A 17,631-nucleotide genomic window follows, 5' to 3' on the forward strand; every position below is an offset into this window, starting at 1 on the left:
GCCGGCGGCGCCGCGTCAGGAGCGCCGCGGAGGCCGGTGCGTTGGCGGCTCCTGCGGGCCGGGATCGCCCTTCCCGGCCCCGCGGCTGCTCCCGGCCCCGCTCCCGGGGAGGAAGGGGGGTGGATCTCGGGTTACTGGGGGTGCCGGTGCCGCCCTCCCCGCAGCCGGGGACCCGACGGCCTCCGGGGGCTCGGAGCGCTCGGGGGTTCGGAGCGCCGGGCGCTCGGCCCTGGTTTGTGGTTTTTGTTTTGTGTTTTTGTGCAAGAAAAGCGCTGAAAAGGCCGGCGGGGAGCGCGGGGGGAGAGTGCCCAGCTGGCATGGGGCGGGGAGAGCGAGCAGGGGCGTGTTTTGCTCGGGGTTGTGCTCCCAGGATCTTCTCCCTCTTCTTCTTATTTTATCTCTCTCTCTCTCTCCTTTTTTTTTTTTTTTTTTTTTTTTTTAAATCTAACTTTATTTTTTATTTCTGGTAGGAAAGAGGAGCTGATGTGTTCCCTGTGAACCCAGGCCATGTTCTGAGCCTCGTCTCCAGGCCCCATCTGAGAACGGGGTGCCTCTGATCGCAGTTTTCCAGGAATTTGCCCTCCTCTCATCCCTGGTGAGGGGCTTGGTGAGTTTTCTGTGCATTTTATTATGGGAAAGCACTCGGCTTTGAGCGTGGATTGAATGCAGCATGCTGTAAAAAATGGAATATATTTCCAAGGGAATCCTGCCTGTGCCCTGTTTTGTTCAAAACTCTTCTTCAAATAGTACGGCCTAACACTTTCCTTTTTATTATTGTATTTGGTGAGAGCCATAGGAATCCTGCACACATGTGCAGGAAATTGGGCAGATCGCTTTGCACAGCTGATCTTTGTATGTTGAAATACTCTTTACAGCTCCCTTGTATGAAGCGACTTCTACATCAGAGGATCAGAGACCTTTTTACAGCTTGTTTAAGCTGAAAGTATTTAGTGCCACATCTGCATTATTTACTTGCTTTTAGCTAACTAAAGAGTCCTAATGTAGAATTCGTATGGTGCATGTGAACTTGTTTCACTGTAAAAGCAGATTATTTGCCTGGGAGATGAAAGTTTGCAGGGCTGATCTGTCTGAACCTGCTTGGAGCCCTTATCCTGGAATGCTTATGCATTTTAAAGAAAATTTATTCCCAAACTATACATTCTCTTTACAGTTTATGCCCATTTACACTGGATCAAAACAGCAGCTACTTATTTAAGGTGTCCACATGCAATTATTTTCGGTCTTCACTACTTGTGATTTAAGATGCATCAAGGGTTATGTGCCCACTCAGTTACCGTGGCTTAGTTGAAGGATGGTAAAGTGCAATAATTAGCACATTTTTGTGACTGAATGCAGTTGGAAATAAACTAAATACCTTGGCTTATGGCTAGACAGATCAGATCTGCTTATCTGCCCTTACAGTAGTATGTAGAGTGTGACCCCCGTGCTCCTTCATTTCCAAGTGATTTGCCACAGAGGTGGTGATGAAAAAGTGGAGAAAAATGGGGAAGTTGGGGCCTTGGTTTCCTGCTCCTTGGAAACCTTTCTGGCATATGGAAAAATAAGGCTGTGGTAAGAATTTTCTTCCAGCAGTTAGTTGTGATTCAGTGTTCAAGATTGTAGGCGCATTTTTGTAGAGATCATCCCTATGTAGTACTGAGAATCTGTATCAAATCTTATAAAATCATTCAGTTTTGTGTTTTCCTTTTTCTTCCCTTTGTAGAACCATGGCGAGTCCAAGGACAAGGAAAGTTCTTAAGGAAGTCAGAGCACAAGATGAGAACAATGTAAGAAATTTATGTATGATCTTGTTTAAATTAGTTTTGTAGCATTGAGTTTCCTTTTTGCCTACTCCAGGCATACATTATTATCTGCAAGACCTACTCTGTTTATAGCGCTGATGCGACTAACTACAGGTGGCACATAAATTTGGATATCTCCCACTTGTGTTAATTTTACTTTTGTTCATATTTGTATTATAATGCACGGGTGTATATTTGTCACAGGTGTTCTAGAGATTCCAGTAATGCTGTAAACCCTAGCAGTCTGTCTTACAAGTGAGATCTTGGACATAGCTTAGTATAAAATAGTCTGTTTAAAAGTTTTATACTTCACCTTGAATGTGATAGCCCACAGACAAGTTCATTTTAATTTATATCAATGTGGGATTCCTCCCTCCTCCCCCTAATTATTATTTGCAACTCTATTTGAAATTACATCTTTTGGGTACAACCCACATAAAAACAATGTTAAACCCCAAAGCATGATTCCAGTCGTAAGTATGCAAGATTTTGTGATGTATGAGCAGTAAAGATTTTTAAAGAAAAACTCCATTTCAATTTGCTATCATCTTTGCAATTCGTTGCCAGACTGTAGCATGACTGAATACGTGTTCCAAAATTAAATGTTGTGTCTTTATTTTGCAAAAGAAACTTAAGGAAGTCTGTTTGGTCTTCTTCAAAACAGTCTGAAAATGAAATAAAGATGATTTCTTTGCTGTATAAGTTCAGTTCGTTTGATTGTATTTCCTTACTGGTTTTTAATGTGCCTGACTCACATTATAAAAATATTTTACTGAACCAAGCAACAATGAGTATTCCTTTTCATGAACTACAAAATAAGTACTTAAAGGAAGTTGGACTTTCGGGGAAGATGTTCTTCGAATGCTGAGATTTTCTAGTCTGAATTTATTTTCTGCATGTAACGTCTTGGTAATTCCGTTTTTTGAGTTGTGCTTTGAAAGCTTCACACAGATGCTTCAGTGCTGGACGTGACTGTGTTTCTCTCGCAGGTCTGTTTTGAATGTGGTGCATTTAACCCCCAGTGGGTGAGTGTGACCTATGGAATTTGGATCTGTCTTGAATGCTCAGGAAAACATCGTGGCTTGGGAGTTCACCTCAGGTCAGCCGTTCAGACAGACACTGCACTGGGCTACCCTGGGATGTGTTGTGGCTGTCGACAGAATCTCATTTTGGGGACGTGTAGAATGTCCCAGCTTCAGCATTTCACAGACAGTTTTGCTTTATGCTTTGCTCTAAAGTGTATTTTACTCTCTGTGATTAATTTGGGCATGGGCTGCATTAGTGTAGCTATATGCTTAGGTCAGAAAGTAAAACTTCTCCCTTCATATTGAGAATCGTGCTGCACAATCTGGGAAACACTGTGCTAGTTTAATCCCCTTCCTTTGTATACAGCCTTTTTTTTTTTTTTTTTAATTGTGCAATCTTATCAATTCAAACTGCTAGTATTAGAGCAATTTGAGATTTGAGCCAAAACAGTGATAGTATGATTAAAATGTATGTCTCTAGTGTGTGCATATGTGTAAAAGTGCTTTATTCAGTTTTCTCTTTTTTTTTTTTTTTTCCCTCCTCTTTTTGGTAATATAAATGATAGCTCTTATTTTTTTTTCAAGAAACATACTCAGCTGAGCCAGGAAATTATGGAATAAGAACTATTATGTGTTCCAGAGACTCCATGGTCTATAATAGGGGCAGAACATGGGACAGTTACTCAAATGAGAAAGGGAAAGAAAGTCCAGGAGGGAGATCACCAAAGCAAGGAGGCCATTCAGAAGTATGTGCTTTGCTTATTAAGGGGTGATTTCAAGTTCCTTAGTGAGTTGAAATTGCATAGGAAATGAGTTTGGAACTATTCCATGAGTTACGTGAAAGCAAATACCAAGTATTGAGACAAAGGAAAATCTAATGAAGGGTAGCGATTTAGGGACAAAAAGACAGAAATAAATCAAGATACAAGTTCTATAAAGCTTTGCTGAGGGTAATGTCTCATTTTTTTTTCTGTGATCTTGTACTGAAACACTAACAATAGAGCACTCCTTTTTTAATGTAGTTTAATGAGCAGTAGCAATTATTCATAGCCCAAAACAGAGGCGAGATGTTAACTGTGGCCATAAACACCCTGGGATGAGGTCATGGTAGGGGGTTCAGTGCAGCTACTTCAGACAGCTGAGCTGTGGGGTGTCTGATGGGCTTTCTGAGGAGAAGCTTGGAGTGATGGAAAGGAAGGGACACAAGGTATCCTTGCTGATCCCTTAGCTGTAATCATGCAAAAAAAAAAAATCCTGAATAAAAAGGTCAAGAAAGTTGGGTTAGGTCAGTTTCCAAAATTTCCAAGCTTGTAGAAGAAAGCTGCTTTTTTTCTGCCAGTTGTCTTCCCTTGGCCATCTGCTTTAATTGCCTCTATAGGCATGTTTTTAGGTTATTTTAGTGAGAATTTGACCTTTTTATAAGGCTCTTTCTTCCTATACTTTCAGAGCGATTCTCACCTTTCCATACCCTCTGTCTTGGAGATGAGTTGCAGTAATATCAGCTTCTGCTCCTATAGCAGGATATGGCATAACACATTGATTTTTTTTTTAACTAATTTTCAGTTTTGTACGCTCTGTAACTATGGACAAATGGAAGGATATTGAGCTGGAGAAAATGAAGGCTGGAGGTAACAGCAAATTTCGAGAGTTCTTAGAGTCTCAAGATGACTACGATCCTTGCTGGTCATTGCAAGAGAAATACAACAGCAAAGCTGCAGCTCTTTTTAGAGATCAGGTAAATGTAGTTGTAGAGCAGTGTTTGTTTTCATCTCCTACTTGAAAATCTCTAAGTACTTCATAAGCACTTAAAAAAAACCAACCAAACAAAAAAACAGTAACTGTTTGAAGCTCTACAGTGAATCTCAGAAAGGGTGAGACTCAGAGATACTCTTTTCAAATCTTAAGTAGCATGAAAAAATACTACTCTTTTGTTTCTTTTCTTTAGAAACTTTCTTTTGGCCTTTGGGCTAGTTTCTCATGATGTAGCTTGCTGTGACTAGGTAGATAGGGGAGCTAACTTAATTTTTCAGTAAATAATTTGCTATTTCAGCTGTACTATTTAATGCGAAAGCTTGCTGATTAAATCTTATTTGCTTATGGTAGCAAAGTGGCAAATTAATTGTTTCAATACACACAGCATAGGCAGAGCAAATAATTAATGTAATCATTTCAAGGAGTCTGGAAGTTTCAAAAAATGAAATGTCAAAATATTTGGAATTAGATGGTGGGAGACTGTACAGAAATACTGATTTTTCATGCTGACCCTACTGTTGCAGCATTAAGATGTTACATTCTGTGCTTACTGGAGTACTCCTACAGCTTTGAAGTTTGTCATCTGTGGTGTCTCTCTGCTTCTTCAGAATTTGCTTGGTACCAGAGACTGCTTGTTGAAAGCAGAATATCTTAATGAAGGCAAAAAATTCTTAAGTTCTGTACTGCATAGGTCTTTTTTGTACTAATTTGCATGAAAACTTAGACCCTGACATTCTGATCTTTCCTACCACTTTTAGGTAGCTACTGTAGCTGAAGGCAAGGAGTGGTCTCTTGAAACATCTCCTGCAAAGAACTGGACACCACCACAGCCCAAAATGTCCCTCTCCTCAGCTCATCGGTATGTATTCTTTCTATCTAAATCGTCATGTTACAAGAGCAGGATCAAACCCTCATGTTGAAATTTGTTTTATCAAGCATTTTGCTTACGTAAGTTAAGGAATCTGATGTAGCAGAGCTTTCATTTCTGTAATCAATCCCCCTTTCCTCAGGCTTTCCTGAATCTTAAAAACTGTGGCAGAGACAGAAAAGTGAGAAAGAACAGAAAATGAGCCCGAGCTGCTTCTGGCTTTGTGCCTTGCAGCACACCTGACATCAGTGTGTGTCAGTCAGACCTTGTGTGCCACAGACTCAACTGCGTTGCTTTTCTATGGTAGTCAATCATGAAACTGGATGTGACCATCTTTTCTGTATGAATTTAATTGCTGTTAGGGCATCAAAGTTAAAATGCAGCAGCCCTGTTTTTCTGCTTTTTGCATGCCTGATGTTGTTCTTTGCGTTTAAGAATCAATCTAACTGAAAAAGCAATCATAAATTAGAAAAACACGTGCTTTGTCCTTGGCCATCATCCAGCAAGTTCAGTGGGCTAAATAGTCTGAGTCACACTGTTTGGATCTGCTCTTGCTTTATTCATTCAGTACTCTAGTGGCTTTTAATGGTTACATTAGAGTTCCCTACTTGTTAGACCAAAGAAATAATCACTTGTGCACTTGTTTTATGATGATATATGACAAGCTGCAGTGCTCACCTGGTGGTTTAATTAGTTCAATTTCTTTCTTGCAGGACTTCTGCTGGACAATCTCAGAATGCAACTGCCTCGTCCGACAAAGCGTTTGAAGACTGGCTAAATGATGATGTCAACTCCTATCAAGGGTAATGTAATATTTACAGAGCTGATGTTTTGTCTGCCTGGTCTTCCAGCATAGCACAGACCAGGATGTTATGCTGCAGCTGCATAGCTGTGATTCTGATTCATCTGGCCTAGGTAAACAGTTATATCTTGTTTACTGTTTTTTAAAAAAGATAATATATGATCAGGGAGATGTCCTTTAATGCGTTTGTTTAAAAGAGAAATGTTTCAGTAGTGTTTTAAAAATGTACTTGTAAATCAAAATGTTGCCGTAGTGAGCTTCCAGCCAGGAAGGCTTTAGTGTATTTAGAGTATTGGGTAAAACTGGGACATTTACAACGTTGTTTGTTTGATTGATTGTTTCCTCCTCTATCCCTCTCTATTCATATTTTCAAATATCACTTCATTTTCTTATGGTAGTGGCCAAGAGAATCGTTACGTGGGATTTGGGAACACAGTAACACCTCCAAAAAAGGAAGATGACTTCCTGAATAATGCCATGTCGTCACTGTACTCGGTAAGGAAATGTGACCTGAGGTACCTTTTTATTTTGTGTCATCTTAGGGGAATGTAACTTGAGAATTGGGGAATTAGGGAAATATAACTTGGGAATTATTCCTGAAAATATAACTTGATTCTTGAGGAAAAAAAATCTTGAGAATATAACTTGAGAATGAGAGGAATATAACTTGAGAACAATAATTGTAAATAATATAGGGTACTGAATTTTTTATTTCTTTTACAGGGATGGAGCAGTTTTACAACTGGTGCTAGCAAGATTGCCTCAGCTGCTAAAGAGGGTGTAAGTAAATGCAATATATTTTAGTGTAATTCTTGCAAGGTCAAGAAGACTAAGCAAACTTTGAGTGCTTTGAAATCTAAGAAAAGGATATCTTTAACAGTATCACCAAAGAAATCTAAACTTTTTGTGTGTGTGTCCTGGCCTATGGCCTATAAAACATAGACACAGGTAGTGCACATTTCTGCCTTACCTATATCTCATCGTTCTGGATGGACATTTCTGCAAATTTATCTGCTGGATGCAGGTATTTCTGCTTCAGAAATATGTCTGTGCCAAGTAAAGATAAACTGCATTTCTTTTCAGCAGAAATTTAATATTGGTTGACAAATTGTTGATGGCTTTTTGTTCTTTTCTCACTTGAACTGTGACTCTTTTTTGGTTTATTAGAAACTAGAGAAAGTAAAAATTCTTCATATTTTAAGGTGATGGTAGAAAGACCTGAAATATGCTATTGTGATTTTCACAAAAACTAAATTAGAAACTAGAGAAAGTAAAAATTCTTCATATTTTAAGGTGATGGTAGAAGGACCTGAAATATGCTATTGTGATTTTCACAAAAACTAAATTAGAAACTAGAGAAAAAGACTTAAGTGCACGTTATGAGATGCAAATTTGATACTCGTCTGTGTAGGCTCACCTAGGGCTGGTCTGAATTGAGGAGCCTTTCTTGTGCTGAGTTGAGAATGGTGCTTCCTATATGGTCTGGGATACCAAAGGGATTAATGTGGATTTTGCCTGTTCAAAGTGAAATTCTAGCAAAGATTCATTCATTTTGGAGAGGACCGTGCAGCATTTCTGAGTGTGTCTTTACTAGAAGTAAAGCCCTTGGTTATATTAAAATTTAAATTAACCAAAGCAAATATATTAAAGCAAATATATTAAAATTTAAATTATTTGCTTTCCACAGGCTACCAGATTTGGATCTCAAGCAAGTCAAAAGGTGATTGATTATAGATTTAGCTGTGCTTTATTCATAGAAATTGGCTTTAAATGTCATGCATTTGCCTGCACTGGTTGATTTAGATTTGATCATCAAGAGACCAGTGTGATTATCCCTGGGATAATTCCATGGAGATTACAATCAGCTGACATGGGCATGTTAAGCATAAAACAAATAGTGGTAGTTCTTCTTTTACATCATTGAAGGGAGTATTTGATAGGCAGTGGAATTAAATGCTTTAATTCATGTTTTCTGTCATAAAGTATGCTAGTGATTTTATTTTTGTGAAGCATAAGTGTGGTGTGTCTGAAGTAGCTGTCTTCTCGAGGCTATCTAGTGGAATACAAGCCCTCATTCCACTGCTAAATCCTAACAGTCACTTATGAATGTAGTCTGCTTAATATTCTCAAGTTAACTCGCCTCCGTGTATTAAAAAAGTGACAATTCTAAAAATGTTCTCTTTCAAAATAAGATTAAGAGACAGTCAGACCTGAATTATACAGAGCTCTGGCACTAGCAAGATCTGTGAGCATTGAGAAGTTTTAGATTAACATGTGGAAATCTATAAAATGGGATTCTTCACATGCCAGTGTTGAGAGAGGGCTTACATATACTGACATATGCTGTAGGGAATTTTACTTTTGCCCTGGGGCTCATGCACAGCATTAGCCTGGCGTGCCTCCTCGTGTGCATAGGATGCTGTAGTTCCCCAAAAAAGTAAAACTGCAGGAGGTGGCGTTCAAACGAGTGTTTGCCATAGGGTGTCAGTGCTCCGCACAGCAAGCCAAACTTGTGCATGTTTTGCAGAATTATCAAAAAAAAGTCTTGTGCAAGCACACAAACGGGATACTTAGAAGCTTTAAAATTTGCTGCTTGGCTTATGTAAGAAAAATGTAGTGTTCTGCACTTCCTTTTTTCTTCCTTTCTCACTTTGTCCAGTTTGGTTTTTAGAAAACTGTTCTTTCTTTAGTGTTATTGGCATTAATATGCTTATGTAAATATAATACTAAGTGTAAAAGCTCACAGCTACTGACAAGATTCTCAGCAACGTGTTGCTCTAGAATCCAAGCCCTGTTACCATAGCTTAAATCTTATTCCTGAATCATCTGATCCGTAGCACAGATTCAACATCTCCTTGATATCCTATATTTGAGTATAAGTGTATTTGGTGGCCAGTCATCAAATATATTGTCTTGTCAGTAGATGTTAAAATTCAACAAAGGTTTATGCTACTTAACTTGCCTGAAGAAATGCTCCTAGTCCTGCTAAAAGCTGCTTCTTCTACCTTCCTTGCTCTTTCTCCTTTGCTGTCGGGTAAAGTTTTGGGGCTACAAGCAGCAGCCAGAGCCGGTAATGCCCTCACATATGTTCTCATGCATGGACTCCTTGTCACTGTTGGTGCTAAATATGTGCATTTGCTCTTGAGCTGTCTCTTTTGCCTTACATCAAATCTGTTTAGAATAATGTTGTGTTTCATACAGTGATGTTTCTTCCAACTTCGCTAAAATAGATTAAATTGGATAGCGATACCCAAGCTCCGCACTCTTAGGAAACCTTCTGTGCTTCTGCCCATGGTTTTTGGAAGCACTGATGGTATCAGGGTTTCTTTTTGCATTTCTGATTCAGGAATGCTCTACACCAAAATTACACTGGTGTTCACAGGCCGTAAGAAAAACCTCTTTATGTGGTGGTTGAGTAAATGGGGTTATGTGAGAATTTTCCCTAATTCTAGCAATGACTTCACTTAGCACTCATCAATTATGAGACTTAGTGTATTAGATTTATTATATGTAATAAACTGCTAATTTATCAGGTTTAGCAGACTGTTGAGTTTTTTTTTTCATCTTTGGAAAATCCTATTCGATTCCCTTTCTTGTTTTTTATGAACACCTTCTTACTCTTACTTCCTGCAGAACAAGTCCGATGTGATTTGCCACCTGTTTCTGTAGATGTGGGAATGGGGTCACATTAACCCTTTGTCATCTTAAATAACCTTTGGATTGTTAAGGAGTGCAAGTGCTGGAGCTAATGATGGCTGGGTGCCGGGCACATCCTAGCAGCACTATGTCTAAGGGAAAGGCTTTTAGACAGCTGGGAATCTGGAAAGGAAAGGTGCTTATGTGTCTCAGTCTCCAGGAATTGGCTCTTTTGGACTAATGGGTGGAGGAATTCAGAAATTAGTAGAATATACTGAAAAAAGGCAATGTCGCAGCCTTATTACTGTAGTAGGGGAAGAAATGATTTTCTGTGAAGCCCCTACAGGCCCTGCTGTCCTTGTCAATATGGTTCTTCTATGAAAAGCATTTCATGATATCAACTTGTGTTTTTGTAAGTCAGCCTCTAAAGTATGACACTGTTATGCATCCCCTTTTCCGGATTGTTAAGGAAGGATATCTGCATTTCATTGCTTCCTCCCTCTGCAAACCTGGAGCCATAAAAAAAATGCCAAAAATCTTCTGTCACAACTGACTCTTAAATTGCCTCGAGGCAGGGCTGGATTGTTACTTAGAGATGACAGCAACCCTCCAACTCAGAAGAACTGTGCACAATTGGGCCTAAAAAGGACCAATGTTATGAGTACCCCCCAAAATTAGAAAAAGTAAGGGTAGAGGAGATTTGTTTTCTCAAATATTGAGCTGCAAATGTCAGCAAGGGGCTGCCCTTCCAGGTTGCTGCTGATTGAACCATTGCTTCTGCTTGCTGTGGAAGATCAGGCTTGACTTGGGCTCTGGGCATTTTCCACAACCTGTGGCCATGTGCATCTGTCTTTAAATTTATTTTCTTTCGTTGTTTGCAAGGTGTCTGCAGCACTGTGCTGTATGTGCTTTCAGCTCATCCTGCTTGTGCAAATCAAAGCTTAAGGCTCTCTGTGTTTGGGAGATACTGCAAAGAACTCATCTGCAGAGAATGTTGGCTGTGTATTTTTTTTTTTATAAAGGAAAATATAACTGACTTTGTTTTTGTTTTGCTTTTAAATAGGCCTCAGAGTTAGGTCAGACATTAAATGAAAATGTTCTCAAACCTGCACAGGAAAAGGTAACTTTGGAACTAGTAAATTACTTGCAGAACATGATTATGATGCCTTGGGGAATTATTATTTCCTCCCATCATAACTGTCCAGTTTGTCAATGCGTCCTTCTGTTTTTATATGCTAGCCCAATAGCAGAGGGGAAATATCCAATAATTTAGGGTTAATATAAAAGCAAGGAAATGTTAATGGGACATATTTTCCCCTACCAATCTCTCCCACACCCGCAAGAGTTTTACCTGTCACACTCATTCTCCATTAGATATTTTTCATAGATATCGTTATGCAGGAATGGAAAAGTGGGAAAAATGAAAATACATCTTAAATAGATAAAGAAATCACTCATAAACAAACATTTTTATTAGCAACATCTTTGAGCATCCCATTTAAAATGTTCTCCCTTGTGCCTGCCAGCACCCTTTTAATTCAGCTCAGCCTCTTGGAGCCCCAGTAGATCGTCTGCTGCCATGTGAGGAGCAGTAGAACTTGGAGCAATAGTATATGAGATGAACAGGGACAATTTATTAACAAATAATATGTTCATGTAACCATTTTTAGTATTCTTTTAAAAATCTTACGGTAATACCTCAATATTAAGGTTTTCATGCAGTCATAAGCAAAGTATGTTCTGAAGCAGCATGCTGATTAGTCATTCTAATTGCTATATTGTTTCTGAGAAACCGAAATAGTCCAAAAGAGGGTTTTTTAATCTTCCTTTTAGAATTGTTAATGACTACAAACGTGTAGCTAATAGCACTTTCAACACCCCTGCATGGAAAGCACAGGTTATATTAATAGACAGATTAGTGGATAGATGCTGTTTGGGGGCATGTAAGAAAGCAAAACGGTCAGTCCTCCTCTGGGACTAATTGTGCCTGATTTTACTGATTTTTAGTCAAAGAGTCTCCACCTTTGCAATCACTTTGGGATATGGATTAATTTTCAATTAGAAAACTGTGGTTTAAGCATATCAGAAAATAATTTCATTTGCATTACGTTTTTTTTTTTAATTCAGCTTTCTTTACATAGCATATGAAATCACAGGAGAAAGGTCTTAATTAGTTTCCTATTCCCTAGGATTATCCACAGTTTATTTTAGAGCGTTTAGATATTTTTTTTTGTCAGAGTGTATAAAAGATAAGAAGATAGATTGGGTAAGTTTTTTATTTTGCTGTTTTTTTAACCTCACCAAACACTTGTTGAATATTTTTTGAATAGATTTTTGAAATATATTCTTTATAAAAGTCAAGTTTGCAGATTTCTTAAAGACTGTGTCTTTGATTTTAATGCTTAGTGCTAAATAATGATGCCTTCCACAAGCACTCTATTTCAGTAGAAAATTCCTGTGAACATCAAAGTGCTGAGATACACCCCCATTAGAAATTAACGGGCTATACAGATTTTATTTTAACTTTGTTAGTTTGGATGAAATATATTTTGCTTCACTCTCTTCTTGTTTTTAGCTTTTACCATAAGTAAGCTTAAGGTGTCAAAATACTTTGTTCCATGATTATTTACTAATGCTTTGATTCATGTAGGTGAAAGAGGGGAAAATTTTTGAGGAGGTCACCGTGGGGGTATCACAGTTGGCCAGCAAGGTATGGAGCGGCCTCCTTGCCTTTGAGGAGGCCAAATATCAAGCCAGTCTCCATATTCTTCTCTGTGTCCTTAGTGAAAGGAAACCCCAAAGCAGCTTCAGTCTCTGCTTGTGCTGATTTCAGTTAACTTTGGACAATATATTTTGCAATGTGCAGGGCTTGTGTTGAGGTCCTGAAAACCCTATACAGATATGATGTGATTTTCTGCAATGTCTGCACTGAGGGCATTATGTAAGAGAGTCTGTGTCCCAAAAATGGGGTTAACATCTGCTAGAGAATATGGAGACAGCTTGTGTTCATATGTACCCTTAAACCTACTAATGTTTTGTACCTTTTTCCTTTGTTCTTTGCTGTCATTGCTTGGTAATGTGGTAAGTGCTCTCTGCAATTGCTAAGTACAGAGTACTGCAGAATATAATGCCTAGTTTGATAACTTATTCAGTATTACATAGGGTCTGCCTTTCTAGCACGGTGAAAGCCAACACTAGAGGCCATATCAGGTACCAGCTTAGAGTCTTAAATGTTGGGAGTATTTGAATAAAGTTATTATTATTGCTTAAAGCTTGCAGACTTTTAAGTCTGAGTTCTGGGACCCATCTGTAGTATCTCTGACTTAGAATAGTGACTTCTATTAATGTCATTTCAGAATTCTTGTTTCCAATACAATCCCAATACAACATCTCCCCAGAAGGATTCCTCTAGCAGTCGTATTTATTCTAGAACTCCACTTTTGGTCTATTCCACCGAAATAAAACTAGTGAAAATGGGTGGAAACAGTTTGGAAGACAGCAGAAGTATAGACACTAATCACGGACATCGTGATACTTCTTGGTAACATCAAAGCACCAATACTAGACCAGACAAGATCTAGACAAGCCTCATAATTTGGGCTTTTGATTTTAGTGCAAGGTAGCTTTCAAACGAGTGATAGGATGCTTAGTGTATGGAACAGGAGCTTATTTGGTTTCTGAGCGCTTGTTACTTCTGTTCTGAAGTGGAGCATCAAACTGAAACAGCTCTGAAAAGTTAGACATTGGCTTCTGTTTCTGCTGACCGTCCCACTTCGTGCATAGTAGCTGGGAAATGCTGTGGTTCTGAGTTACTAACGTTTCTGCAGTATGCAGTTTATGTAAGGAGTAATTCCAGCATTTTTGTCAAGAAAGTTTAGGACCAGATTCAAAGCAGTTAACTCAGTTGTAGGGGAAACAGCCCCGTGACCTACTTCTCCCATCTTCCAGCAGTGTGATGCTCTCAAAAGTATTTTCTTTACATCAGTCTTGTAACTCCTGATCAAAAATACTAATACCTGGTGAGTTATTTTTTTTTTCAGTGAAATATGTTATCTTAATTTCAGGAAGGGGAGGGATGTGTTGTGTCTTTTTGCTGTTCAGACTGTTAGAGCAGATGTTGGTTCTATCCAGATGAGCAGAGTGTCCTTCTTCTCTAGGTTCAGGGAGTTGGAAGTAAGGGATGGCGAGATGTGACCACCTTCTTCTCTAGCAAACCAGATGATAATGCTGAAAGGTATGTATGTCTATTTTGTTATTGTCTTTTGTGTCTCTTTAAACCAGTTTCATCTCATGTATGTTGTCTGTAATATGATAGTAGTGGGTAATTTTTGAATATGGTTCTGTCTTTTAGGAAAGCTTTGCTATGCTTTTAGGAAAACTTTGGCAAACCTCTGCATGTAACACAGGGGCATATAAAGCTCAGCTGAGTATAACCATTTATGCACTGAGAGCAAATAGTGCAGCACACCTAGATGTTACATTTGTGCCAAATGCCCCCACCTCTGAATATTTTCAATTGTGACCAAAATCTGTGAATTGGAATATGTGTCATTCTGAGCAGCATCTGCATCTTTTCTGCCTTTGTCCTCGGGTTTCTTGAGCAAAGACAGTAGCATTATCATTTTATGTTTATTTATGCCATTCCTGCTTTTTCTCCCCTACATTTTTTTCCTTCCCTCCTAAAAGACCAGCTGAGGGACACAGCTACCAGAATAGTGGAGGGGAAGGCTACCAGAACAGTGCCGTAGACCAGAGCTTCTGGGAGACCTTTGGCAACTCAGATGCACCGAAAGCTCATAAATCCCCAAGCAGCGAGAGCTGGACGTACGTGGACAATTCCACAGAGAAGAAGAGCTCCGACAGCTGGGACGTATGGGGTTCAGGAACAGTCTCCAACAACAAGAACAGTAACAGCGACAGCTGGGAAAACTGGGAGACCAACTGGGAAAACGCAGGAGGGGAGAGCAAGACCAAAAAACCTCCCAAGGCAGCGAAGAAGGCGTCTGCAGCCGATGATCGGTGGGATGACTGGTAGAACTGGTGGTGTTCTCTCTGTTCACCCTGTTTTGCACAGCTAGGGGAGGGAGGTTATGCTGGCTGATCAAGGGGAGACAGTTTCACACACAATTGGATTATCTTGGTTGACCTTAACTGATCTGTTAATTTTGTGCTTCCTTCCCATTCGTTCTCCTTTCTTCTGTCCAAGTTTAGGAAAAAAAATAGTGTCTGAATCTTGTTATTACATGAAGATGACTCTCCCATTTTTAAAGATAATGATAAATATAATCTCCTTGCACTATTGAAGCCGAGTACAGTAACTTTCTTGACAGGGATGTTCACAGGATAAAAACTGCAAGCACATTTTCATGGCACAACCTTGCATGTGTAGTTTTATAGGTCTTCATTCCGTCTCCATGTGATATGAGATGATGTGAAGTGTTTAATACAAGCAAAGGAGAGGATGTATCTTAAAAAGAGCCATTAAATAAGCAAATTCCAGTTGCATAGTTCTAGTTCAAATGCCTTATGGATTGCTGGCACCACATGAAGTCTGGCAATTCAAAATGCTCTTTAAGATACTTTTTATCAGAGATGTGTTTTTAAACTTTGAGATGTGAAGACTTTTAAAACTTAGGATTAATAAAGAATCTGGAGCTAGATAGTTACTTGTATAAATTCCTTGTCTTGACAGTGTGAGCTGTCAAGGGATATTTAGAATGGCTCTGCTTGTCCTTCCTACTCATTTGGATAAGAGTTTACACAGTGCAGGTTTTGTACACATGTAACGTCAAGTTGTGATACTCTCCTTCCTTTTTTGCACTCCTCCCCCAATGTGAGTATTAGCAGAGTCTGTCTAATTTGGTATTATTTTTTTCCTTCTACCCTTCTATTCTAAAAAAAGGTCTTTTTTTCTGCTGCTCATGGCCTTTTGGACACTTACTTGGCAATGAAACAAACATTAAAAAAATAGTTAGATAAAACAGGCGGAGAACGTGAGAACCCTGAGGAACAAGACTGGCAGGAAGGCCCTTTCCAGATGAGCAGATGTCTGGCATCCTGGCGGGTCGCACGAGCCTGTGGAAGAGACAAAGGCAGGAGAGACTGAAGTTTTACAGGCTGCTTGTAGGACTGTTGGGAAAGAGCTTTATCCTGGCTATAAAACAGGGCATTTTTTCCATGTGTTCTTCTGTTCGAGATAGACCTTTGTCATAGCTTAGCTGCATGTCAAACATGTAACTCTTTATGCATACTCTTCTGTTGCCTTATTCTCGTTTGTTCCCCCAGTGCAGACCTGCAGTGCATGTTCTTGGCAGGCACAAAACTGTATTTTGTGTGACACGGCCCTGCCAGGCCCTTGGCTGCTGGTTGGTCTTTGTGGAGCGATGCAGGAGGTGCCAGCGCGAGGCCTCTGAGGTGACATGAAGCTGATCCAGCTTCCTCCGTGCAAAATTATTACAGCTTCTCCTTCGTAAACCTCCAGCAGGAGCTCCTAGAGGGCTAAGTTTTATTTCATTCCCTTGAATCACTGATACTGTGATGTGTTTTCATACGTTCTCCTCAGCTGCGTGTCTTGCCTAGGAGAAAACTGGTTTACTTGTATATCACTTGCACCAACAAATGGCATAAGCCATTTCTCTGTCAGGTGTTTTTTTGTTGTTATTTTGTTTTTGAAACTGTATGTTCTAAATCAGAGTCCTACAAAGATGAAGATTTGGAATTTTGACTTTTTTTCTCCTTCCAGTTGAATAGAAGATGACAGAAAAGCTATTTTTTCTGTGCATGGCTGTAGAGATACAAAGCTAGACTACAACTCCCGTAACAGAAGGTGTTAGTAAAGATACTATAAGAACTAGCAGAAACTACAGCTGCAGGAGCAATGCCAACATGCTGACTCCTCTCAGTTTGACAGGTGAATCAACATCTGTGACTTATTTAAATCTGAATAATTTACCATATTGTCTAGAGGAGATGATGAACAGAGGGTATTTTCTATTGCAAAGCCTCTGTTTTATTTTTACTCTTATCGGAGAGTAGATGCTTAGGAAGTTTCTGCTTTGGGGAAAGCAGCTTGGTAGAATTTATGCAAAGGACACCTGAACAACTGGACATTGCAACAGTTATTTAAATTTCCTGGTGTTTCAGACTTTGTTTCAGTTCCTTTGCATGGCTTCAGTTTTGGAAGATACAGAGCAGCTGTATTCCTGCCAATAGGCTGAAATCAGAGAAACTTCAAGACGTTCAAATTAAGTGCCACTTACAAGGGACAGAAAGTCTTGGTGAGTGTTCCCAGACCAGGAGCTGAGTCTAACCCCAAACTTTTGGGATTATTTTAAAACGTTTCATTTTTCTCTTGAAGCCTGTTAATAACAATTATATTTCAAGAAAGGCTTGGCCAACTCTCCCTCATGGTTGAGGTTTCAAGGATAATGCTGTTGCTTTTATTTCTTTCTTCAGTCTAAGCTATGTAACATTCCATGGGTTCATAATGTATTTTTCCATGTAATAATCTGTGCAATAACTTAACAAGTGTAGGTAAAACCCTTGTTGTTGAATTCGCGATATTTTTAAAGATACAGTGGTCCTCTTTGAGAATAGCAGTCAACCATGATATTTCAGTTTTTGCCCTACTCTGCCAAAATTAAATTCCAGTAATCCTGTCAAGGAGGTAGTTAAACAGAAATCAAGAAAACATTATTCTGTCCATTATTAGAGTTTTATTGTAATGGCTTTGAATGATCTCTTAAA

The 17,631-nt window shown here is 39.2% G+C and overlaps 1 protein-coding gene across 6 annotated transcripts; it reads left to right on the plus strand.

Annotated features, from left to right (window-relative positions):
• ARFGAP1 (ARF GTPase activating protein 1) lies at window positions 1–15,698 on the plus strand. 6 transcript variants are annotated; one of them, XM_088529119.1, is made up of 15 exons: window positions 1–36; window positions 471–607; window positions 1,724–1,787; window positions 2,792–2,901; window positions 4,391–4,562; window positions 5,338–5,438; window positions 6,161–6,250; window positions 6,648–6,744; window positions 6,973–7,029; window positions 7,937–7,969; window positions 9,290–9,319; window positions 10,949–11,005; window positions 12,536–12,595; window positions 14,043–14,119; window positions 14,572–15,698. In XM_088529119.1, exons 3-15 carry the CDS (start codon window positions 1,728–1,730, stop codon window positions 14,918–14,920), a joined length of 1,293 nt encoding a protein of 430 aa, XP_088385245.1. In that variant the 5' UTR covers window positions 1–36; window positions 471–607; window positions 1,724–1,727; the 3' UTR covers window positions 14,921–15,698. The 6 variants fall into 6 exon arrangements, with proteins under 6 accessions (XP_088385245.1, XP_088385253.1, XP_088385247.1 ...); XM_088529127.1 differs by lacking the exons at window positions 1–36; window positions 12,536–12,595 and having other exon boundaries at window positions 421–607; window positions 14,049–14,119; XM_088529121.1 differs by lacking the exons at window positions 1–36; window positions 9,290–9,319 and having other exon boundaries at window positions 421–607.
• The last annotated feature ends 1,933 nt before the right edge of the window (window positions 15,699–17,631 follow it).

Source organism: Tinamus guttatus, unplaced genomic scaffold, assembly GCF_059628265.1.
Source record: "Tinamus guttatus ecotype Peru unplaced genomic scaffold, ASM5962826v1 Tinamus_guttatus_pri_ptg000027l, whole genome shotgun sequence".
Classification (NCBI taxonomy): Eukaryota; Metazoa; Chordata; class Aves; order Tinamiformes; family Tinamidae; genus Tinamus; species Tinamus guttatus.